The following is a 26,079-nucleotide window of genomic DNA, read 5'->3' as shown; positions in this document are numbered from 1 at the left end:
GTCTAGATCAAGCACAGAACTAGCCCCGCCCCCAAATCCCACCACGCCCCTTTCAGGGCACTGTTCTGCATAGCAGGTAACTTCAATTCTCACTTAGCAGCATAGACTCCTTTTGCCCGTTTTCAAACTATATATAAACGGAAACTCCTTATGAGGTTATATGATTCAGCTTGGTTTATTCTCAGTGATGTACATTCTACCATTGTATGATTATAGTAGTGTTTATCTGTTCTGTGGCTGATGGGTAATTAGAGTTTTTTTTTTTTTTCTTTTTGGCTGTTAAACTATCCCACACATATTTTGGTGAACACCTGTAGGCATTTCTGTAGAAGTTAGTCAAATGATGTCTTTTTTCTCTTAGAGGAGGGGGGCCAGAATTAAACCCAAGACCATATGCATCCTGGGTAAGAGCTCCACTGAGCTATGCCCCAGCCCCAACAGGTTTTTCTCATTCATATTCTCATGTATTTAAAAGTTCTTCACATTTGCCACTAGAAGAACTAGAGAAGTCATGTTGGGAAAGGCTGGCTGGGGAGAACTTTTGATACTCAGAGGCCAAGCCGTTTAAGGAACGGAAAAGGCTCAAGCAGCTGAGCGGGAGGGTGTAGGTTCTCAATAAACCAAATGTGGATCAGAAATGGCTATCCCATAAAACCAGAGGCTCATGGTTGGCCATGGTGTCCCTTACCTCTACTCCTAGCACTTAGGAGGTAAGAGCTGGGGAATCCCTCTGAGTTCCTGAGCAGTCTGATCTACATAACAAGCTCTAGGACAGCCAAGGTGACCCCATCTCAAAAAACAAAGAAGCAAACAAAAATAAAGGTTCAGAGCACAGCACAGTGGGGGTGGTGTCTGCCTTAGACCCCGCCTCCTGAGACAAAGGCAGGAGCATCAAGACTTCAAAGCTAGCTCTCAGCCACAGGTCGAGTCTGAGATCAGCCTGTGCTATAATGGGACTTCGTTTCATAAAAAATCAAACAAAATATCAAAAATGAAACATGAGGCTCAAAGTGAGCACATTCTTTGATTTTTAGAGAGAAGCCAAAAAAAAAAAAAAAAAAAAAGGATTTAAAAATTTGGGCACTTTCCTAAAAAAAAAAAAAAAAAAAACCACACACATCATAGCAACCAAACAAAATTTCGGAGGGTGTGGGTAGGCAATGGACCATCCCTTTTCATCCCAACCTGTGACCTAGCTTCGGGAGAAATTTGATCCACAAGTCGCCTCACTTGTTAGTGTTTAATTTCATCCCTGTCCAGGGGCAAAACTTTTAAAAAGCCTATCCATTTGTAATTCTAGAGTACAGGAATGGCCCTCCCCTCCCATCTCTTTGGTAAACTGCCTTTCACCACCCAGTCTCAATCTCGTTAAAGTATTTAGGGGAATTTCTCGTTTCTTTTTTAATAAAGATTTATTTTTTATTATTTTTAATTATGTGTCTCTGGGTCTATGTGTAGGTATGTGCACATCGATATAGGTGCCCCGAGAGAGTCGGATCCTCCAGAGGCTGGAGTTACAGGTGGTTGTGAACCACACAACGTGGGTGTAGAAGATTCTCTGCAACAGTAGTACAAACTGCATAGCCGCTGAGCCGTCTCTCCCGCTAGTTTTCCTTTTCTTAACCCGCAGTTTCGGCCAGGGGAATTCCTGTCCATGTGCATTTCAAGTCTTGTAATTGGGATCCCGCTGGGATGCAAGGAGTTAAGAGGAAATGGCCTATTAGGGTCTTACTAATCCGAGAAATCCAGGACCTCAAAACTATGCAGAACGCCTGTAAAAACCATGATTCCACCAGGCGGGGATGGTTGGCCGAGAAGCCCCGGAGGTTTTTCGAGCAACTGCAGAGCAGAGCCTAGAACGGCCATGAGCATCCCGAGATCCGCTGGACCAAGGCCCTGACCTAGCGCACGAGATAACGGTGGAGCTCTGCGGTCCGACCCTGGAAACTCAGGTGAGGCGTGTCTCCATCACGCTGTCACTGGCCGGCTCCTCCGGGGAATCACGCCACAGGAAATGAGCCCGCGGCGCTCGAAGTCAGCCGCCCACCGGGGCTCCCCGCGCAGGGGTCCTCCCGCCACCGCGCGCCCCGCCGCGTACGGGACCGCCCGGGAACGCGCGCGGCCGGTCACGGAAAGTTGGCGCCGGCGCGGGGCCGCGCGCTCCGGGCGCCCCCTCCCACTCGAGGCGCACGTGCAGCCGCGCCCCCGCTCCCAGGCCGAGACGGGACGCCCCCACCCCCACCGCGGCACGCAGTGCGCAGGCGCCTCCCCGCGGGTCCCGGCGGCGGGAGCGGGAGAGAGGGAGGCGGCGGGCGCGGCCGGAGCGGCTTCAGCCTCGGCTTGAAGGCTGAGGCGAAGGAGGCGGCGGCGGTGGCGGCGGCGGCGAGGCGGCGAAGGTGATGGCGACGCGGGGCCCATGAGGCGGCGGCCGGCGGGACGGGCCGAGGCCCGGCGGAGGAGGCGGCTTCGGGGGCGCCCACCGCCGGGTGAGCGGCGGCTTGAGGGGCCCCGGGCCGGGCGCGGCCGGGCGAACTCTGAGGCGCCTCGAAAGCGGCGGCGGCGGCGGGCCGGGTTCCTGGGGGCGGCAGGGCGGGAAGGAGCGCCCGCCGAGCCCCGAGGGGCGTCGCCACCCGCGTCCCGCCGCCGGCGCGCCCGCCCTCTTTGTCCCCAGGCGCGCGGTTCCCAAATTGGGAGGGAAACGGCTCGGGCGGGCCGGGAGCGGGCGGCGGTGCTCCCGCAACTCCTCGGGGCGGTTGGGGGACCCGGCCGGGCTGGCGCTGGGCGGGCTCGTCTTTGTCTGACGGCCTGGGCCGCTCTTCGGCGGCGTGCTGCGGGCTCCGGCGGGTCCTCTGTCCCCCTCGGAGGTTTCTTTTTCCCCCCTTTTTTACTGGAGGTTTGGTTCGAGCGCTGCGGAGCGGGAGAGGGGCTGGCGGGAGGACCCGGCCCGTCGCCTCTTGCTGGACGCCTTTTCTTTACTTGAGATGACTTTATTCTCACTTCGGAAAACTTTGGAGCTCTGCTGTGGCCTTTTTTTTTTTTTTTTTAATTGTTCTTCGTTGAGTCTCCAGATTGAAAATAGAGAGGAGGCGCTAATGCTGTGATTGGGCTGGCTGCCGCGTTTGGAGTTTCGAGTTGAAAAGATTTACATGACCCATGTTTAGAATTTGGGGTCCTCCCCCGCCGGTCCCCGCTTTGCGGATTATTTGGGATTGCTTTTCTTTTGCGAAGTGGGATGAGTTTGGTTTTTGTCATTTGAAGACATTTTCCTTTTGGTCCTCGGGGACTGGCAACGCCACAGATTTCATTGTGCTCGGGCTTTATTTTGTTCTCGTCCACACTAGGTGCAATCGAGGAACTCAAGGTAGACCAAATTCTGGATAAGTTATCTTGTATGTGTCTTAAGTCTAAAAGTTATTGCTTTTGTTGTGCACCCTTACAAGTGGATATATGTGAAAGCGCTGTACAAAAAGCCTTGTAAACGAAAGACTTTAGTTCTGTTAGGCAGAAATCATTTTGTCTGTAGTACATGAGTAACTGTAGGAAGAGGATTAATAATGTAATTTGGGGATTAATCCTTCCCCCTTGTAAACAGTTTGCAGGTATTTTTCAGAGCAAAAAATGCAAAACAAAGAGAAACAAAAAAGGCCCCACGAATTTGATTGCTTAGCTTGTAACTAAATTAATTGTGAGTTTTTGTTAAAAATTGCAGGTTTTGTTTGGGGCCAGCAGGATTTATTTGCAGCTACTTTGAGTTTCTTAAGGGCTGTGTAATGGCAGAATGAAAGGAATTAGAACAGTCTTCGGGGTAAAGGGTAAAACGATTTGTGATGCCAGATCTTCGGGTGCAGAGTAGGCAAAGGGCGTTTTGGAGAGAAAACTGGCATTATAAGTTCTGCAAATGTGTTCTGATGTGTTATGGTTCCAAAACATTGGTTTCATCCTATTAGTTCTGTTCCTTTGCTAAAGAATGGATGAGGAGGTATTGAATACTGGCTCACATACAAGCAGTAAATTCTTGTTTTACAAAGTCTGGAGTTGGCTCTCAGTACACCTTGGCAAAGGGTTAGCTTACAGACCCATGGAATGTGTTTAACCAAAGTGTTTCCTACAACAGTGAGATGATCTCATTAAAGATTACATTTTACTTTTTAATGTTATTCTTTGAAGCTGGCTATCATTGTGTGGCATGGGTTGATCTGGAACTTGGTATGCAGCCTAGGGTGGCTTTGAACTCCCTACTGCTTGACTCTCCAGAATGATGGGTTATAGGTAGTTCATTCAACAAACATTTTTGTGGTCCTGGAGACTGTACCAAGGGCTACGTATGTGCTCTGTCACTAAGCTGTATCCCAGCAACCTTCTCCCCATTAAGTGAGTGTATGGGACAGCTAGGAAGTGGAGCAGACAAAAGATGAGGACCAATCTTCTCTCCCCCTCAGTGTTTTTAATGTGCAAAAAAAAAAGTTTAGCAATATGGAAATTATCTAAAATCCTTGGGGGGAAAACATGCACAAACTTTTAGAATAAATTTGTTTTCCCCTCATGGAAATGAAATAAATTTCACATAGTATTCTTATCCTCTAACCTCTAAACAGTGTTTAGCTCTCACCCATCTGTGGCCTGTTTTATCTGTGTCTTTGTGGTATCTAACTGGTTGTGACTGAATTAATTGTAACCTCAGGATGACTTGTAACATACCTTCCGAGGAAGTCTGGAGTTAAGTGGCGTTAGACTCTATTTTTAGGGAATTCCTTTGGACTCATTCTTGGACCTGGGATTCCTAATTGCCCATCCAGAGTAGGTAGTTATGTGGACTTAGATTCCACCCTCTCCTTTCGAGTTCTGATTCTGCTCCAGGTCCTCAGAATGTCGGCCCCTCTCTGATGTTGGCCGTGTCTTTAACCTGAGGATCTTGGTCGTCTTCTCAGTCTAGACCTAGCTCTTCTCTGTCTTTGGTACCAGATATTTTCTGAGTTTTTGTTGTTCTTTTCGAGACAGGGTCTTAATGCTAGCCCAGATTGGCTGCAGTCTCATGGCGGTCTGCCTCTTTCTTCCCATGTGCTCATAGGATTAGAATGGCTGGTCTAGGCCATAGCGCCCCGTTGGTGTAGACAGTGCTGGAGATCCAGCCTAGAACAGCTTGCACGCTAGAGAAGCACTCTACTAACTAAGCCACACCTCTAGCTCATCCCTATAGTTGTCTTCTTTTCCTTCTGTTCTATACTAGAGATTGAACCCAGGGCATGACAGACAAACACTGCCACAGAGCTACACCCCCAGCCCTGCTTTCACATTTTCTCTTATTCCATGTATCTGTGTCATACTTGTCTTTTTCCTACTTCCTGAAAAAGTTTAAAGCTCAGTCAGAGTCTTTGCCTGCACTACATCTGTTTCCTTTACTCCAGAAGCAACTCTGTCCTTTACTCCTGTCAAGAAACCTTTCAGGGCTAGACAGATGGTTCAGTGGGTAAGAACACTTGTTCTTGCAGAGGACATGGGTTCAATTCCCAGCATTGACACGGCAGTTTACAGCCATCCATAACTCCAACGCAAGGGTATCTTAATGCTGTCTTCTGACCTCGCAAGCACCAAGCACACAAGCGGCATGCCGATATACGAATGAGTAAAATACTTATAAAATAAAATTAAGTAGAAAGAAAGAAACCTATTTCCTATTCTAGTTTAGCCTAGGGACTAAAAATACAGTTACTCTTCTAGGACATATTGCTTATTTGTATAATGTTAATGACACCATTAGATTGTATAGTGTGTTCTGTAATATTTAGAGTAATATCTTGTTTTTGCTATCTCAGTACCCTTGGCACCTAGCTTATAATTACTTCATTTATGTATTCAGCAAGTTGCTGCCCACTAATTTTTTTCTTAGTAGTAGTTTAGTGCAGTAAAATACTTTTGATAAAGCTTTAGTGCATCTACCTGGAAGCCTTGCTATTATTACATGTTGCATATTTTTCTCGTTTTCTTTTGTTTGTTTTTTTCCAAGATAGAGTCTCCCCTATACAGCCCAAGTTGGTCTCAGAACTGGTCTGTATGCCTTAACCTCAAGTGCTAAGGATTATAGGTGTATACACCTTGTTTATATACTGTTTTTTGTATGTTAGTGGTCTTATATATGAATATAGTGCTGTTTTGTTGTGGTTTGTCAGTTTAAATATTTCTTTTTAATTGGACATGTGACTCTTGCCTTTAATTCAGGCACTTTGGAAGGCAGAGGCAAGTGGATCTCTGTGAGTTCAAAGACACACAGGGACCACATAGTGAGACCCTATCTCAACAAAACAAAACAAGACTAAAGAAATGGTTCAGAGGTTGAGTACACTGGCTGATGATAATGGACTGAACCTTTGAAACTGTAAGCAAGCCCCAGTTAAATGCTTTCTTTTATAAGAGTTACCATGGAGGGGGTTGGAGAGATGGCTCAGTGGAACTGAGTTCCTGAGGTCAAATCCCAGCAACCACATGGTGGCTCACAACCATCTGTAATGCAGTATGACTCCCCCTTCTGGTGTGTCTGAAGACAGCTACAGTGTACTCACATACATGAAGTAAATAGTCCAGAGTGACATGAAACTCAGAATGTAGTTGAGCATAGCCCTGAATCCCTGATCTCACTGCCTCACCTCCACCAGGTGTGCACCACATCCTGTTAGCATAAATAGTTTATTATTTGGACCACAACAGAACTCTCAACAATTAGGAGCTTTGTTTCTAGTTGCTTTTTATATGTTTTTCATGGGGAAACTTACCCCTCCACACACACACACTTTGGAGGTTTGAAATTGTATATATATGAGCATAATTTCTTAAGATAGGAAAAATAAAAAGGAGATCTGTACACAGAGTAGTGTTCTTAAACTCTAATAGCTAGTCGTAAAGCTGTAAAGTAACATTTGGGTTTTTAAAAGCGTGTCTAGGACTATATATTAATACTGCAGAATAGGCCCATTGAGCTTAAACTGAATCTCATGGCATGTTGATATTCCAACAAAAGAACACTTGATATGAAGGAAAGTGATTAGAAGATGAAAATTTGCATAACATTCATGTTGCAAATAAACATTTAATGGAACTCATATTTGAAACTGATTTAAAAAAAAACACCTGTATATGTGTAGAGGGATTAAGCCCTCAGCCTCCTGTGTGCTAAGCAGTGCTCTCCTCTCCTGATCTAAATCCTTAACCTCTGGTGGCTGTTTTAATCAGTTTTTCAAATAAAAGTAAATTCCTTCCAAATACTCAATACTAGATGAAAATCAGTAAAGAATAACAGCAGCCACTGTGGATTTTCAGGCACTGTTGGGCTGAATGTTGCGCAGACCTTTAATGTCAGCACGAGGCAAAGGCCGGGAGGTGAGTTCAGTCTTTCTTGGCTGCATAGGAGGTTTGAGGCCAGCCTAGACTACGTGAAATGCTGTCTACAAAAGCCCAGCAATTTAAAAACAAAACAAATATTAGATGTGATAACTTCCCCTTTTTTAATTAGAAAATTAAGTTATGCATTTGTGTGTGTGTGTGTGTGTATATGTGTATTATGTAGACAGGTTCATGGCATGATGCACAGATGAAGGTCATAAAACAACTTTTGGGAGTTAGTTCTCTGTTAACCCTAGTGAGGCAGGGTCTTTCTTGGTGTTGTGTTGTGCAGCTTACCCTGGGTTCACTGCCTCTGAGCTTCGGGACACTTCTCTTTCCACCTCTCATCTCCGTGTAGGCATGCTGGAATTACCGATATATGCCACCATGCGTGCCCGTGGGATTGAAGTAGGTTGTCAGGCTTGTGCTACTCGCTGAGCAAGCCTCCTATAGTGTTTTATGCTTCCTCCCCATGTTGGTCACATGAATCTGTTTAATTTGTGAAAATCGTCAAGGAGTGTACTTGTATTTGTACACTTTTTCCCCTCCCTGTTGCTGGAATTAAACATAAGGCTTTGTGCATGTTAGGCAAGCGCACTACCACTGAGCTGTACCTTAGCCCCATTTCTTCATCTTACCATATTTTACTCAGTAAGTTTACCAAAAAATGAAAGATTGCATATGAAAATTCAGGCTGAAGAGTTCTTTTGAAAAATATGCCAGCCTAAAAGGCTGGCTCAGCTGGAGCTAAGAAACCCTAGTTCTCTCTAGGTGGTATCTCTGTTCTCTATTTGTTGTAGGCCTTCCTTGTTAATTTACCCGTATTATCTAATTGGTGTCTAAAGAGTTAAAATGTTAAAAAGCACTTTCTTGAGAAATAATGAAAATCTTCCATGTCACTTGTTTTCTTTTAATTTTTATTCTTTAATATTCTTAGATGTATGAGCTGGAACTCCAGCTCTCCAAAGCTCACAAGATCTGGAGCTGCTGTGATGGCTTCTGCTCTTCCAGAGGACATGAGTTCAATCCCAGCACCCACATGCTGGCTCACAACCGTCTGTAACTCCAGTTCCAGGGGATCTGATGCCTTTTTCTGACCTGTGCAGGCACCAGGCACACATATGGTACACAAACAAAAATGCAGGCAAAACACTCCTACATTTTAAAAAGAAGGAACTAAAACCACCAAAGAATGTTTCTAGCACATCTGACAGGCTACATAGCCATCACTATGGTTAATTTAAGAATACTTCTGGCCGGGCGTGGTGGCACACACCTTTAATCCTAGCACTGGGGAGGTAGAGGTAGGCAGATTTCTGAGTTCGAGGCCAGCCTGGTCTACAGCGTGAGTTCCAGGACAGCCAGGGCTACACAGAAAAACCCTGTCTAGAAAAACCAAAAAAAAAAAAAAAAAAAAAAAGAATACTTCTGTTCCTCTAAGAAGAATGTTACTGTCCTAAAGTAATCATCGCCCACCTCACAGACTTAGACAACCACTAATCTACTTTTAGTCTAATTATAGATGTTAGAATTTGTCTAGATAATTTTGAATTTTATCTAAATAATTGTAGATACTTAAATATTGTATTCTGTGCTATTAAAAAAAATTAAGACAGGCATGATAGCATGTTTATAATCCCAGAACTTGGACGCTGTGGTAGGGTTGTAACTTCCAGGCTATGGCATGCCTAGCAGGGCTCTGTCTCACAGTATTTCTGGGGTGGGTGGTATTTCATTTTACACTTCCTGGTAACAGTTTATCACTGAGGAAAGTCATGGCAAGAAGTAAGGAAAGGAACCTAGAGGAAGGAGCTAAGTGGAAGCCACAGAGGAGCACTGCATACTAGCTTAACAAATACTGCATTTAAAATATATTCACTTGATTTTATGTGTGTCTGTGCCTGAGTATGTTATGTGTACCACATGTGTTCAAGAGTCCTCAGAGGTCACAGCATTAGATCCCTTGGAACTTGAGTTACAGGAGGTTGTAAGCTGTGGTGTGGGTGCTGGGAACTGAACCATCATTCTCTGCAAGAGTGCAAACTTAACTGCTGAGCTATCTCTGTAGCCCCTCAAAGTATATATATATATATATATATGTGTGTGTGTGTGTGTGTGTGTGTGTGTGTGTGTGTGTGTATTTTTTTTTAAGTTATGTAGGATGTAGGTTGACACACAGTGGGAATCCTAGCATTTCGGAAGTAGAGGCAAGAGAGTCAAGGCTAGCTAGGGCTACACAGTGACATAGTAAGACCCTGTCTCAATCTACCCTCACCCCTACCCTCTCAAAGTCATTGTATATTATTTCATTATAGAGGGTTATAACAAGTTATATAAGATTTCTTATAGCAAATATTCTGTATTTAGGAATAATTACAAATGTATTACCCACCATAAGATGGCATTTTAGAGTTTTTCTTGTTGAAGAGTAGCTTTTTGAGAGACTGTGTAGACCAAATGTCCTTGACTGAACAGTGACTGTCCTGCCCCTGCCTCGAGTGTGCCACTGGGCCCAGTGGTATTTCAGTTCATGGTAAAGATTGCTTCACGAGGTATACCAGCTGACAGTTGCCATTGCTGTATGATGTGAGACCTTCCACAATCCTAGTTAATATTGGAAATGTTTATTTTCCAAGCCTGAACATGATTTAGAATTCTTGATTGATGGAAGCTTAGGCTGTTTTAGACATGGGTACCAGTACTGTCCTTTCTGAATGCAGACAGTACCACTTAAGAGGCATTGTGGGTGAATGTGCAATCCCATACTTTTCCAGCTGGTTCCTGAATGTTCTTGAATTCAAGCAGAATGGCTCCTTGCCAGTGTAAATTGGCACTTCAGCCCACAATGGTGTGTTTTATTTCCTTGTTGGTTTATAGAGCCAACATTTCAGATGCCTCTCTTTTCAGGAGGTTTTATAATTTGATTCATAATAAATTATATTTTGTGTTTCTCAAATGTTGTTCATAGCCAGGAACACTTTTGAAAACAAGTTGTTTTTATGTTTATGCCACATAGATTACTGTTTGCCAGTTAGCTGCCATAATTCTTTTTTTTAGAAATTGTCACCAGCTAGTTATTAGGCATCTATTATCACTGATGTGCAATTAACTTCCACTTAAAACGTTCCAGTTAAACAAAACTTCATTGTAAACCCTGTAATTGATTCCTTGTCTACACAATAAAGCATAGTCATTCAGGGATGTGAGTCACCGGCTTGACTCTTAGTGGATTGCTCAGCTCTTGTTATGGGATGCCCAGATCGTTGGTCCATACTACGGGATCATGGCAAGCCCATCTTGAATTTTTTTTTAAATTGTAGTGTTTTCTGAAATGACTGGGAAATATTGCTATGAAAATTTACATCTTGTTATTGTTAATGTCACAGCTGTTACATCACTTCCTTCCTGACCCCAGAGTACTTAATTTTATGTACTTTTTTGGCTTTATGAATTTTATTATGCTAAAGTTAATATTAAGCAATGGGAACCTTAGGAATCAGTTAGTTTGATATGTCTCCGTTTATGTTCAATTATTTCCAAATAAAATGTGGAAAGGGGCTGGATAGCATGTTCTGCTCTTGCAGCGGGCCTCAACTCAGTTCTCAGCCACCTGTGGTGCTCCAGGGGCATTTGAGACTCCTCTGGCCTTAGTGAGTAGCAAGAAAGACCTGATTCCTGAAGCACGGGGCTCACATTCTGAAATCACTGTCCTTGGCTTCTAGTCTATTCTGCTCAAGAGTCAATCACTTAGTTCATCTTAGTTTATCTTAGATTTTGTTTTTATTTAGAAAGGAAATTAGAATTTTAAGGTATTGACCGCCAGGCTAAGGGTGTGGCACCGAGTTGGCCCAGCTCTCACATAGCATCCACCAAGCCCTTGGATTCGGTACCCAGTGATGCATAAAACTCTTGGCTGACATTAGTTCTAGTACTTGGGAGGTAGAGATGGGGAGATAGCTATACATTGAGTCGCCGGTCTGGCCTGGAATACATTTGACCCAGTCTTTAAAAAAAGAAAGAATCAAAGACAGATATGGTCAGGGAGAAGAAAAAAAATGAACTTGATAGAACAAAGGAGATTGATAAGAGTTTGGAATTTCTTTAAAAGTATTTTTAGGGAGCTGGAGAGATGGCTTAGCGGGTAAGAACACTGACTGCTCTTCTGAAGGTCCTAAGTTCAAATCCCAGCAACCACATGGTGGCTCACAACCACCCGTAATGAGATCTGACGCCCTCTTCTGGGGTGTCTGAAGACAGCTACAGTGTACTTACATATAATAAATAAATCTTTTTTTTAAAAAAGTATTTTTATTGTTTGTTTTTTCTTTTTAAACAGTTTCACTGTGTCTCTTGCTGACTTTGAGCTCAGAGAACTCCCTGTGTTTGCTTCCTCAGTGCTGGGATTGAATGTGCACACCACAGTCATCCCAAGAAAGGTGCTTATATGAATGGAATTGTGTGCTGTACCCACCTTCAGCCTCCTTCTCATGACCTAGTGTTCTGCCCTCTGAGTTCCTCCTGCTTCCGCCTGTCTGGGCTGTCCTCCACTCGTGAGTCTGCTGTGCTTTGTGTGCTCCTCCTTGCTCTAGAAACCCTCGAGTTAGCTTGGGTAATTAGAGGTCTGTGTGGCTTCCCTCCTCTCAGCGTCTCTGCCATGTAGTGTCTATTATTTAAGGAGTGAATAACTACTGTTTTACAGATTTTTTCCCCCTAGTGTTAATTAAGATATACAGAAATACATAGAATCCTGTTATATCCCAAGTTTGCCTTGAACTAATGATGTCCTGCTTTAGCAGCCTGAGTGCTGTAATTATAAACTTTGCTACCATAGCTAAGCTGTCTGGCTTTTTAAAAAGATTTATTCTATCTGTAATTCTGTGTGTATATGTGTATCTCTGGGTGGGTTGTACATGTGAGTGCGAGATCTGGAGCTGGGGGTATCTGATGTGGATATTGGGAATTGGACTCTGGACCTCTACAAGAGCAGGGTATGCTGTTAACTGCTGCTAACTGCTGAACTATCTTGGGTTCATCTGGCTTTTACTTTATATTAAAGTTAATTTTCAATTTACTTAATTTGTGTGTATAGGTGTTTTGTCTACATGTATGTCTGTGTACCACATACATGTCTTATGCCTGCAGTGGCCAGAAGAAGGCATCAGATCTTCTAGAACCAGAGTAACAGGTGGTTATGAGCCATTGTGTCTGCTTGGAATTGAATTCCAGTTCTCTGGAAGAGCACCTAGTGCAAGAATAAAAAGAAAAGAAAAGAAAAGAAACATCGTACAATAGTTACTGCTCATCCCATGGTTCCCTTGTACTGTTTTTGGGAAACTATTCTTTTTATTCAGGGGGTGGAAGGAGGAGCTAAGCAAGTTGTAGGCTAGCTAAGTCCACCACAAGAGATGCTGAAAATCCAAGAAAACTAACTAGCTAACTAAATAAATAGAGGCAGCTAATCACATTTCTATTGTTGACCTTTTTTCCTCAAAAGAATTTGAGAGCCAAATGACTTTAAACAGCCATAGCCAAAATGAAACATCTCCGGGGAACCAAACAAATGGGTGTCTGAAAAACGTGAACAAAGATGAGAAACTGAAACTTGAAAGTAAAATGCTTAACTTCTAGCCTGACACTAGATTCTGTACACCATTCTGTTTTCTGCTTAAGCCAGCCACGAAAGCCACTGCCTCGGAAAAGACGTGTTCCCCTTCCCCTTTCTCTTCTCTCTCCTCTCCTCTCCTCTCCACTCCTCTCCTCTCCTCTCCTCTCCTCTCCTCTCCTCTCCTCTCCTCTCCTCTCCTCTCCTCTCCTCTCCTCTCCTCTCCTCTCCTCTCCTCTCCTCTCCTCTCCTCGGGAGAACTGGGGTGAAGTCCTTTCTACATGAAACCTGTATGTGATCCCTCTTGTGCTGGGGATGTGAGTGATGCTGGGAACCCAGCCAGGCCCTTTAGTGTGCTAAGTGAACACTACTCCTGAGCTACACCTCAGCTGTATAGCACAGGTCATCACTCGTAAGTGCCAAACCGTAGTGCAAGACTGGCTGGCTTTAGGATACTCGGTCATTAGATGATCTTGGACAACTTGCACACATTGTCCAATTCTCACTCTGGAGTTTATGGAGACCCAGGAATAGACTACCTGAGATTGTCAGACATGTGCTTTATACTTAATTTTGAAAAATCCTATGAACTCTGTTTAACAGAAGAATGCACCAAGATTTTGCTTGTTTCTAATAGTACATAACAGAAAAATGTTATGAATTTTGGGTCTAATGTAACTCACTAGTAGACTACTAGTAGTATGAGAAACAAGGTAGATTTATATCTTAAGTTACTTGGAAAACAGACTAAAAATAGCATGTTTGGTTTCTGGTCCAATAATTGTTATATAAGCAAACATGATTCTTTTTTCAGTATGTATGTGGGTGTGCGATTATTTTGACTTATGGGCCACCATAAACTTTAGTTGTATTCTTTTAAAAAAAATTAGTTGTGGTTCTGCTAGTCCTTTGGAAGCCCATGGAAGTTCTTTAGAAAGATTATCCATAACCCATTTTATGAGATGTTAGAATTAGTTAATAAGCACATCATTTCTATAGAAAGAGACAGAGTAAAATGATGAAACAGGCTGCTTTTTAAAATCAGGTTTATATAGCAGGGCAGTGGTGGCACATGTCTTTAATCCCAGCATGCATGAAGCAGAGGCAAATGGATCTCTGATTCTGAAGCTGCCCTGGTCTGTGGGACCTGTAGTTCCAGGACAGCCAGGGCTATTTAGAGAAACCAGGTTTTGAAAAACCCAAACCTAAACCAAAAATGAGGTTTATAATATAGGCAAGGTGTCCACACCTTTAATCCCTGCACTTAGGAGACAGAGGCAAGCAGATCTCTGAATTGGAGGAGAGCCAGGGCTACAACAGATAAACCTGTTTCCAAAAACAGAAAATTGGCTCATTTAGCACAGAGTTATGGGCTTCAAGGACATGGTGCTAGTTTCTGGTTGGTTCTGGTGAGCACCTGCTTTTGAGGTAGCACGGCAGCAGGAGATTGTGACAGCAGGTCATCTCACCAGACAGGAAGTAGGAGAGACTCAGGGCTCAGGACCAGACTGTTAAAAACTCCCTCTCCCCAGAAATGAGTGCAAGAAACCACCATTCCCTTCTGAGGCCAGCACCTATAGAGCTTCCACTTGGCCATTCTAAGACTCCAGCGTGTGAAGTTTAGGGAGGAGACACAGTCAAACCATATACATTCAAACATATATATCTATTCTTAAGGTTCTTTGTAAGATAATGCCATTTAAAAATAGATTTATTTTATGTATATGAGTGCACTATCTGCGTGTACACCTACATGCCAAAAGAGGGTATCAGATTCCATTATAGATGGTTGTGAGCCACCATGTTGTTGCTGGGAATTGAACTTACAACCTCTAGAAGATTAGCCAGTGCTCTTAACAGATGAGCCATCTCTCCAGCCCTGATAATGCCATTTTTTTATTGTAGAAAGATATTTATTTTTTTTAAAAAATTTAAATTTCTTATATGTATGAATGTTTTGCCTGCATGTATACATGTGTATCATATGTGTACCTGGTGTCCCCAGAGGTCTTGGATCCCCTGGAATTGGAAGTAGTTGTGAGCCACCATGTGGGTGCTGGAAACCAAAGCTGGGTCCTATATAAGAGCAGCCAGTAGAAGCTATGGCTCCAGTCTCTAGATTTATTAATTTTATTTATAAGAGTGTTCAGCTGTATATATGTGAGCCATGTGCAGACCTGGTGCCTGAGAAGGTCAGAAGAAGACATTGGGTCCACCAGAACTGGAGTTACAGGTGGTTGTGTGTGTAACTACATGGGTTCTGGGAGCTGAACAACCTGGGTACTTTATAAGAGCAGCAATTATTCCTACACACTGAGCCATTTCACCAAGCCAGTTAGTACCATCTTATACTTGGGGGTTCACAGGATAAAGAGGAAGTAATGGAAAGCCAAAGCATTTTAAGGGGTTTTGGTTGTGATGTGTGTGTAGGTTTATTTTAAAGTTTGTGTATGAATGCTGTGTATGTATGTATATGAATGTATGTGTTCCATGTGTGCACTCTGTGCTATGTGACCATGTAGGCCAGAAGAGGACATGAGATCGCCTGGAAACTGGAGCTTTACAGAGGCTGTATCACATGTCGGAGCTGTTGTCCTGTGGAGTTGTTCTTTTAGCCATCTCTACAGAGCACTCGTGTGGTAGTTTTGTCTTACATTGTTGGTGAATCTCACCTCTACAGATTAAGAAAAAAGATGAAATAATTTGTGTGCATTTTATATATAGGACCAAAAACCAAGATTCTCTTCTCTCAGACATTTTGTGGTCAAGAGCATAAACTTCAGGATGTAGATACATGATGCTGTAATCCTAGAAAAAGTCTATGGAAAGAAAGTAAGGCTCAACTGTTTCAGCACTCTCTCCTTTTCTCTCACCGTCCTTTCCAGGGTCTCATGCATCCCAGGCTGGCCTTGAACTTAAACATACCCCGGATTCTCCTGCCTCCATATCCCAAATGCTAAGTTAAATGTAATGTGACATCATGCCCCATTTGTTTGGTGTGGGGATCCGATCAGGGCTTTGTGTGTGCTGGGCCAGCACTCTACCGTCCGAGCTGCAACCTCCATCCTGTGCCTGGCTCAGCATTTCTAAGGTTTCAGTTTTAAGTAGTGCACAAGACTCAATTGTTGGTGTGTTAAAAATGGCTGTTTTATATCTTACAGTTTCTTCCACCAAAAAAGTTGGGTTATTGTCTGAAATGCAAAACTGATGGGAAATATTTTCATAGCTATAAACCCTCAAGGCTGCAGAGATGGCTCGTGTGGGTTAGAGCCCTTGCTGCAGACTCGTGAAGATACAAGTACCCATGTAAACAGCTGGATGTCGGGGGCTGGAGAGTCGGTCAGCAGCTAACAGTGTGTGTTAGTCTTACAGGGGACCCGAGGTAGCCTCCCAGACTCCTGTCACACTACTCTTAAGGAGGTGGGACTGCTTTTGGCTTTCATAGGTACCCACACATGTGGATTCTAACTTGTGTATTCAATAACAGAAGAAGTGATGGGCCCAGTTAACTCAAAGTCCTATGGTAATAGCTGATTTTGGTGAAATTCCCTTAAAAAAACAAAACAAAAAACCCAAACGGTTTATTGAGTGAGCTGCAAGAAGGCAGGCAGCAGGCTGGCTCATAACTGTAATGCCTCCTGCCTGTTTGTTCTTTGAGGGTTTTCCTGTGTAGCACAGGCTGGGCCTCCTCCTCCGCCCCATTTCTTTTTCTGGTATGGTCTCTATGTAGCCTGGCTTGGAACTTACTATGTTGACCAGGCTGTCCTTGGTCAGAGACCTGCCTGCTTCTGCCTCCCGAGTGCTGGGTTTATTTATTTTTTTATTTTTTTGGTTTTTCGAGACAGGGTTTCTCTGTGTAGCCCTGGAGTGCTGGGTTTAAAGGCATACCTAGTCCTGGTTCTGAACTCTTTTTTTTTTTCTTTTAAACATGTATGAGTGTTTTCCCTGCTTGTATGTCTCCATACAGTCTATACACCTGGCGCCAGGGAAGGCCAGAAGAGGATGTTGATTCCCCTGGAACTGGAGTTACAGATGGTTGTGAGACGCTATGTGGATACTGCAAATTAAACCCAAGTCCTCCTAAAAGCAGCAGCACCTGCTCTAAACCACTGCACCAGCTCTCCAGCCCCTGGTCCTGACCTCCTGATCACCCTGCCTTGTCACCTACTAGTTTAGCGTCATGTCTCAGCTTTTCACATGTAAATTTTGACATATGCTGTGTCTATGACTCTTTTACTTATTGTTTCATTACTTATTGTTTGGAAACTCTTCTCCCACCTCCACCCCTACCCCCATAGTAAAACAGCAACAAAATCCTAAGTCACTGTTAAATTACCACGGAATATTCAGGGGTTCTTTTTGTTTTTGAGATAGAGTCTGTATTCTATTACATAAACTAGCTGACCTCAAACTCTGGGAGATCTGCCTGCCTCTGCCTCCTGAGTGCTGGGAGTAGAGGTTATGCACCACCAGGTCCTGTCTCAGGAATTGTCTTCAGTTTATTTGTTAAGTGATAGTAGTGAACAGAGTTGGTGTCTTGTGGATGACATGGCCTTAGCTCTTCAGAGGTTAATAATGGACACTGATTTCTCCTTTATCGGCCTGTTTTGTTGTCTTGAGACAAGAGTCTCACTTTGTAGCCGGCCATCCTGGAACTCTCTGGAGACCAGTTTGGCCTCAAATTCACTTTTTATGTTTTGAGTCCAGGTGTTTTCTTTCTCTGACTTTGTGAGGCATTGGCTCTGTAAATCACCTCCTGCGGAGGTGGTGTCCCAGTGACTGAGCCAGCTGTTGGGTGTTGGAGCTGAACAGCTTGCTCCTCTGGGCTGCTCAAACCCTAGTGAGAAGTATTGGCTGTGATGGAGGCGGGGCCTCGGCAGCCTGCTTTAACCCGCAGTGCTGCTGCTTTTGCTTTCTGCTGGTGTCTGCAAAGTTCATTGGTGGCTTTGTTGGTTTATTTTGAGTCAGGGCCTCACTTTTAACCCTGGCTGACCTGGAACTCTAAGACATCTGCCTGCCTCTGCCTTGCTCTTCCACATGCTGGTGGTGTTAAAGCTATATTCCACCCTGTCCAGCAGTTCTGAATTTTCACTAATGACTCGTTTCCCTATTAGGTTTTCTTTTATTTTTAAGTTATTTATTTTGCCTGGATGTATGTATGTGTAGTATACGCGTATCTGGTGCTTGCAGAGGCCCAAAGTTGGTATCAGATCCCCTGGAACTAGAGTTAACAAAGAGCTGTGAGCCTCTGAGTGGATGCTGGGAACAGATCCCAGGTCCCCTGAAAGAGCAGTGCTCTTAACTGCTGAGACATCTGTCCAGCCCCTATCAGGTTTTCATAGAGCCTGATGATTTAAAAACATTGAGGTCACTGTTAATTTCTCTTGTCACTTGTTTTGGGAGGAGAGAAGAGGGTATTCACAGTCAAGCCTGTTTCCATCTCATTCTGAGTGACTTCCATAGGACACAGAAAACTTGTTTCTTCCTGAAAGTGACATGTTAGTGACTCATTGTTTTTTGTGGAAGGAAGTTTATGACCAGATCTTTTCTTTTTCTCTTCCAGAGAGAATTTGGGAAAGCAACAAACAAAGTACAGAATCTGAAAGAAGGTTTTGGGTAACAGGAGTTCTGGTGAACAGGTAAGTGTTGGAACTTACCCGGTGGTGGTGATTTACCATAGGCTGCAGTGCAGCGGGAGAGAGAGAAGTTGGAAACCTGCATGTGCTTTGTGTCAGATGTTTCAGTAGGGTTTAACCTGTGACCTGGATTCTAGGCATAGGTCTAAGAATCTTGGAATAAAATTATCCTTTAAATGCTGTTGTTAAAGGTGGGTATGGTAGCAAACACATATAATTTCAGCATTTCAAGGCCAAGGTCGGAAGACTTGAGTTCCAAGGTCAGTCTAGGCAACAATTGATCCACTGTCTGAAAAACAAAATACAAAACCGAGCAAGGCATTTGCACACCTTTAGTCCCAGCACGCTGGAGGCAGAGCTCTGAGTTCCGGGCTAGCCTGCTGTACATAGCAAGTCTCAGGAAAGACACAAGTACACAGTGAGACCTTCTTTCTAAAAACAAACAGGGCTGGAGAGATGGCTCAGTGGTTAAGAGCACTGACTGCTCTTCCAGAGGTCCTGAGTTCAAATCCCAGCAACCACATGGTGGCTCACAACTATCCATAATGAGATCTGACACCCTCTTCTGGTGTGTCTGAAGACAGCTACAGTGTACTTAGATATAATAATAAATAGATTTTTTTTTTTCGAGGCAGAGTTTCTCTGTGTAGCCCTGGCTGTCCTGGAACTCACTTTGTAGACCAGGCTGGCCTCGAACTCAGAAATCTGCCTGCCTCTGCCTCCCGAGTGCTGGGACTAAAGGCGTGCGCCACCACACCCGGCAATAAATAGATCGTAAAAAAACAAACAAACAAACAAACAAAAAACTGTTTTTAGTGAGTCTGCCTACTGGTTGGGTTTGTTGCTTTCATAGATCAGTTTAGCAAATGTCGACACAGGGCTTCCCTGTGTAAAGTATTTGTTGTAAGAAAATCGATTGTGGACTTAAGCAAAACCAGGGCCTGTTCTGCTCTGTGGTCTAGCAGGGGAGGGGTCACCCATGGTTCCTTTCTCTTCAGTGCTTCCGTTCATGAATTACTTTCGAAAAAAAAAAAAAACTTGGGAGAGGCACTCACTATGTATCTCTGGCTGTCCTGGAGCTAACTTTGTAGACCAGGCTGGCATTGAACTCAGAGGTTCCTTTGTCTCTGTTTCCAAGTGTTGGGATTAAAGGCATATGTCACCACTCTTGGCTTCCTTAATTACTTTAATGCTTTGTTACCTGCTTTAAAACTTAAGCTTTCTGGTAAACTGCCTCTTCATAATGGAGTCCAGTCCAAGGGCCCCTTTTATGATGCTATGCTCTATGACTGGACCAGAAAGCTACCCCAATGTCTGCATGTCCTAGAACACACTAATGTATGTAAAAAAACACAGTGTGCTGCATCTGAGAAATAATATCAATGAAGTAGGAGAGCAAACAAGACCTTGTATGTGCAGACAGGTCGTAGGGTGCTGTCTCACCCAAAGCTATAAGGTGCAGTGAGATTCTAATATCTGTTCTAATACTGTGAGTCTTGAAGTGGGACATCTCAGGTTACAGTGTTCCTAGAGATAGTGTGAATTTACATTGTTAGGGTTGGATTATTTGTTGGGACTGGGCACCAAAAATAGAAAACTATTTTTAGCATTTGTTGATGTCTCCTGCTTGGTACTTTTCACCTACCAGGGCAAACCAATTCCACCACCATGAGTTGGAGCTTCCTGACTCGCCTGCTAGAGGAGATCCACAACCATTCGACATTTGTAGGGAAGATCTGGCTCACTGTGCTGATTGTCTTTCGAATTGTCCTAACTGCTGTAGGAGGAGAGTCCATCTACTATGATGAACAAAGCAAATTTGTGTGCAACACAGAGCAGCCGGGCTGTGAGAATGTCTGCTATGATGCCTTTGCCCCGCTCTCCCACGTGCGCTTCTGGGTATTCCAGATCATCCTGGTTGCAACTCCCTCTGTGATGTACCTGGGATATGCTATTCATAAGATTGCCAAAATGGAGCATGGCGAGGCAGACAAGAAGGCAGCTCGGAGCAAACCCTATGCCATGCGTTGGAAACAGCACCGGGCTCTGGAAGAAACGGAAGAGGACCATGAAGAGGATCCTATGATGTATCCAGAGATGGAGTTAGAAAGCGAAAAAGAAAATAAAGAGCAGAGCCAACCAAAACCTAAGCATGATGGCCGACGACGAATTCGAGAGGATGGGCTCATGAAAATCTATGTGTTGCAGCTGCTGGCCAGGACTGTGTTTGAGGTGGGCTTTCTAATAGGGCAGTATTTCCTGTATGGCTTCCAAGTCCACCCATTTTATGTGTGCAGCAGACTTCCTTGCCCTCATAAGATAGACTGCTTTATTTCTAGACCCACTGAAAAGACCATCTTCCTTCTGATAATGTATGGTGTCACAGGCCTCTGCCTATTGCTTAACATTTGGGAGATGCTTCACTTAGGGTTTGGGACAATTCGAGACTCACTAAACAGTAAAAGGAGGGAACTTGATGATCCGGGTGCTTATAATTATCCTTTCACTTGGAACACACCCTCTGCTCCCCCTGGCTATAACATTGCTGTCAAACCAGATCAGATCCAGTACACTGAGCTGTCCAATGCTAAGATTGCCTACAAGCAAAACAAAGCCAATATTGCCCAGGAACAGCAGTACGGCAGCCACGAGGAACACCTCCCGGCTGATCTGGAGACTCTGCAGCGGGAGATCAGAATGGCTCAGGAACGCTTGGACCTAGCAATCCAGGCCTACCATCACCAAAACAACCCCCATGGTCCTCGGGAAAAGAAGGCCAAAGTGGGGTCCAAATCTGGGTCCAACAAAAGCAGTATTAGTAGCAAATCAGGGGATGGGAAGACCTCCGTCTGGATTTAATCTTGGTTGGGCTTAAAACTTGGGTTTTCATAGTTTATGGTAAGCAGCAACTTGCTGAATAATGACTTCCATTGAGTAAACATTTGGCTCTGGTTATCTTCAGGGATGCTGTTGGCTCATGATCCAAACTCAGGGGACTCTGAAGGTGGAGCTGGGATGAGTCGGGAGAGGGAAACACAGTGTTCCCAGGCACATGTTCTCAGCAATAATGCAGTTGCAGAACTTTCAGGTTGTGTCTTCCAGATCCAGAGAAGAACTGATATATTTAAATCATTCTTGTTGGACAGTTTTTGTATGTACAGTATTATGGTACAGTTTTTTTAGTATAAATTTTTTTTTTGTATTTGTACATTGGACTGCTGTAGTTACACTTTTTTATATTAAAGGAAAAAATCCTTGTAAATAATGTCTGTTAAAGGGTAATGTTATTACTTTGTTTAGCAAATATTATCTTGTGATTAGAATTTTGGTAGATGGTACACTTAATAAAAGTGCCTCTCGTGTTTCAGGAAAGGTTTAAGATCTATCTATAGGGAAATTGAGGGAGAAACACCAGTCTTCGAGTGTTTGGAAGAAGATCCCTGTTAGAAAGAGGTTGAGATCTTTCTTCTGTCTGAGAGATCTTGAAATCTCCTTCCTGTTACCAGAGTTGTGGCCGTTCTTGGAAAATGTTTCCAAAGGAAGACAGTGATTTACTGCTGCTGTGTGCTTTGATGGAGGATCTATGACTTGAAAGACTGATACACAGGGATGCCCCCCCCCCCCCCCCGGCCGCCCCAGTCAGCTAGCAGTGTGTCGCACTGACTGGTCTGACAGTGCTGAGGCCTAAGCAAAGGCATGCCCAACACCTGGAGAAGGAGCCACAGGGAGTTAAGTTGTGAAGCTGTTCCACTTGCCCTAAAATCTCTGACCAGAAACCTGACTCTGGTTTCTGAAAAAAACTGGTCGTGAATATTTTCTATATTTGTTAACACTAGAAATTCAAACAAAATTTCTCAGATTAGAATACTCAAAGTTACTTGTACTGAAAATGGCAAAAGGTCTCAATCCAGATGCTTTGTTCTAACAGTATCCTGTAAAATGGGTCTGAGTCGTCCATGTCTGCCAGTGTGGATTTCTATCTAAATGGCCAGTCATTGAGATGAGTTCAGTATTTATTCCCTTTTAGCATATGTAGTTGTTAATGGCAAGGGTTGGTGTTCATAAAACTAATAATTTACAGTGTTTTCTTTCCATCTTTAATCTTAATCACACTGGAAAGCTTTCTCTTCCCATCAAACTCATGTTTGTCTGAAGGTGCTGAGTCTCTCTTGGTACCATGAACAGAGCTTTAGGTCCAGCAGCAAGCATTTTATGTGGGTGTCTTGCTCTTTCTAATAGAAAGCTGTTGCAAGACACCTCTCATTTTGAAATTCTGAAAGTATTGTTTTGTTTCTTAAATCTGAAGTACTACCAAGCAGTAATGGTGCACACCTTTAATCCCAGCACTCAGGAGGCAGAGGCAGGTGGATCTCTGAGTTTGAGGACAGCCAGGGCTACACAGAGAGACCTTGCATTGAAAACAAACAATCTGGGGCTGGTGAGATGGCTCAGTGGGTAAGAGCACCGACTGCTCTTCCGAAAGTCCAGAGTTCAAATCCCAGCAACCACATGGTGGCTCACAACCATCCGTAATGAGATCTGACTCCCTCTTCTGGAATGTCTGAAGACAACTACAGTGTACTTACATATAATAATAAATAAATCTTTAAAAAAAAAAAAAGAAAACAATCTGAAATGCCCGTTCTCTCTCACTCACAGCCTGGGACAGACCCAGTGTGTATCCGTTTGCCTTTGCTGCTGCCCGTCTCTTCCCCATACTTACCTTATCATCTAGGCATTTATTTATTTACATTTGCTTTTTAAAGGATCTTTAAACTTCAGCCTAGGGAAGATCCTCATTGTCCCTAACCTTTTTAGCAGGTGGAGTTAAAGGGAACTTTTCAAAAAAGAGTATATTTTTATATATCATGAGTAATTGATAGACAATAGGGAAATGCCTATAATTCTAATAAGACGGGCACGATTTTAACCACCTAAGTCTAGCTAAGACAAGCCCCAGTTCTTGTATTACTAGCTCATTCAGCAGACTTCTACTAAACTGAAAGACAGAAAAAGCACACACACTCTCAGCCATCTCCCAGAGCCTAGGGGAGAACATAGTAGCCTGCCAGCAGAGTGGTTGGGAATTGGGGTAAAGAGGAAGGACTGAAGCAGAAATGCCAGAAACCACCAGGCAAAGGCATTGGATGCCGGGAGCATCCATTGGTTTCTAACAATGCCCCCAGTGCTGCTGCTTGACCCAGAATGATGAGAATGTTATTTTTTTGGTCTAGCTAATTCTTCAGCTTCTCAGAGTGTACAGAAAGTTATTCTAGGTCACCTCCTTATGTTCATACACAGTGAAGTTTATTTTACCCTCTTGCTAAAGAGTTAATCATGGCAAGGATTCCCCAACTCCTCATGCCTCCTTAGCATATTTCTTTCAGATTTTGAGCATAGACTTTTTGCAGAATACAGCATTTACTCCTTATAGAGTTCTATGGACCTACATTAAGAAAAATGATCCTGGGGCTGGGAAGAAGGGTCAGCAGTTAAGAGCACTGCCTGGTCTTCCAGAAGACGGGTTCAAATCCCAGTACCACATGGCAGCTAACAACTGGCTGTAACTTCCATTCGAGGGGAATCTTTTGGCCTCTGCAGACACTGCACACGTGGTGCACATGTAGGCAGAATACCTGTACACATAAAATAATAAACCTTTACAAATAAATTTGATTTAAAAAGAAGTCATGCTAATAAAATAAGATGACTCTGTCAATGTCTGGTTTAAGCTGTTCAGATCCTACACAGAATCTGTTAATATGTCTTTATCAAATCGCAATTGAGTGCTCGGGCCTTGAAGAGCTAGCATCAGGGTAGACGTCCTCATGAGCTTGGTCTCCCTATCCGCTGCAGCAGTGAGTCAGATTGGTTCTCAGAAGAGATACAGAAAAAAGCAGGTTTTGCCAGGCAGTGGTGGCGCACACCTTTAATCCCAGCACTCAGGAGTCAAGAGGCAGGCAGATCTCAGTTCGAGGCCAGCCTGGTCTACAGAGTGAATTCCAGGACAGCCAGGACTACACAGAGAAAACCTGTCTTGAATCAACAAAAAAAACAACAACAAAAAACCCAGCTGTTGGGACTTGAGTTCCAGCTCAGAGGTGAAATATTTTTCTTTTTGCCTGGCAGGCATGAGGCCCTGGATTCAGTCCTCAAGTTTGGAGAGCGGAACCCCAAACCAAAATAACCATTATCAGTTGGGTATGTCTGATTTTGAACCTTTAAAAGGATGGACAAACTAACTGGTGTTGAGTTGCCTAGGTTCTTGTCATGGGTGTCTACATGGGTTTGGAAGACAGTCATTCATACCAAGAGTGTATTTCAGTTAGGCAGACATCTGATTTACACGTCCAGTTTCTGCGTGCGCCTGCTTTACCCTTCTGTCTTTTGAGAGATGGTCTACTTCTAAAAATAACGTGTATGAATGCTGGTATATTTCAGACCAGCCAGCTTTCATTGTAAGACTATTATCTCCTTTAATGCCCGTTTATAAATCAAAGGTCTTTCCCAGTTATGAAAGAGAATTTTTTTCAACACACAACTGCTGGTTGTTTTGGTTTGGGTTTATGAGGCAAGCTCTCACGTAGCCAAAGTTAGCCTCAGACTCAGTGTGTTGTGGCCAGGGATGTCCTTGAACTCCTCATTCAGAGTGCTACAGTTATAAATGTGTATTGATTCTCTCCTGGCTGGTCATTTTGATTGAAAGGTTCCAGTATTAGGATAATTTCATCTCTGTACAATCATGTAATCTCTTGAAGTCTCATCACTTGAAAATAAAAACCTCCATACTTATACAGTGTAGCTGGGAGTGAAGTCCCACTTAGTCTCCCTGTGACAGATGGTGATCATTCACAGACACCATCCATGTAAGAACCCCTGGGCCGGGTTCCATCTTTACCGCTCTCCCGAGCCGCACAGCATGGAGACTTGAAAAGGTTTTATGTGCTGATGTCAAAATGACAATGTTGAGCGGGTTTGATCCATGCACCTGTGTGTTAGTGGGTACCCACCACTGTAAATCCAGGTTTACACAGCTTTCTAGGCTAAATTCTGCTTTTCAGGGTTGGCTTATTGGGTATTGGCTAATAATATATTCTTCCAAAATTGAAATAATTTTTTTTGAGTTTTTCGAGACAGGGTTTCTCTGTGTATTCCTGGCTGTCCTGGAATTCACTCTGTAGACCAGGCTGGCCTCGAACTCAGAGATCTGCCTGCCTCTGCCTCCCGAGTGCTGGAATTAAAGGCATGCACCACCACTGCCTGGCAAAATATTTTTTTTTAAAAAGACTTATTTATTTATTACAGGTAAGTACACTGTAGCTGTCTTCAGACACACCAGAAGAGAGAATCAGATCCTATTACAGATGGTTGTGAGCCACCATGTGGTTGCTGGGAATTGAACTCAGGATCTCCAGAAGAGCAGTCAGTGCTCTTAACCACTGAGCCATCTCTCCAGCCCCAAATTGA

The 26,079-nt window shown here is 43.7% G+C and overlaps 1 protein-coding gene across 8 annotated transcripts; it reads left to right on the top strand.

Annotated features, from left to right (window-relative positions):
• Window positions 1-1,769: 1,769 nt before the first annotated feature.
• Window positions 1,770-21,979, top strand: Gjc1 (gap junction protein, gamma 1). Of its 8 annotated transcripts, none has more exons than XM_011248736.3 (4): window positions 2,265-2,486; window positions 16,944-17,175; window positions 18,540-18,615; window positions 20,261-21,979. In XM_011248736.3, the coding sequence occupies exon 4, from the start codon at window positions 20,281-20,283 to the stop codon at window positions 21,469-21,471; it is 1,191 nt and encodes a 396-aa protein (XP_011247038.1). In that variant the 5' UTR covers window positions 2,265-2,486; window positions 16,944-17,175; window positions 18,540-18,615; window positions 20,261-20,280; the 3' UTR covers window positions 21,472-21,979. The 8 variants fall into 8 exon arrangements, with proteins under 8 accessions (NP_001152855.1, NP_001345969.1, XP_011247038.1 ...); XM_030245572.1 differs by having other exon boundaries at window positions 2,293-2,396; XM_030245573.1 differs by lacking the exon at window positions 2,265-2,486 and adding an exon at window positions 2,953-3,361.
• The last annotated feature ends 4,100 nt before the right edge of the window (window positions 21,980-26,079 follow it).

Source organism: Mus musculus, chromosome 11, assembly GCF_000001635.26.
Source record: "Mus musculus strain C57BL/6J chromosome 11, GRCm38.p6 C57BL/6J".
In the NCBI taxonomy this organism is placed as follows: Eukaryota; Metazoa; Chordata; class Mammalia; order Rodentia; family Muridae; genus Mus; species Mus musculus.
This window is presented reverse-complemented; position numbering and strand designations above follow the sequence as displayed.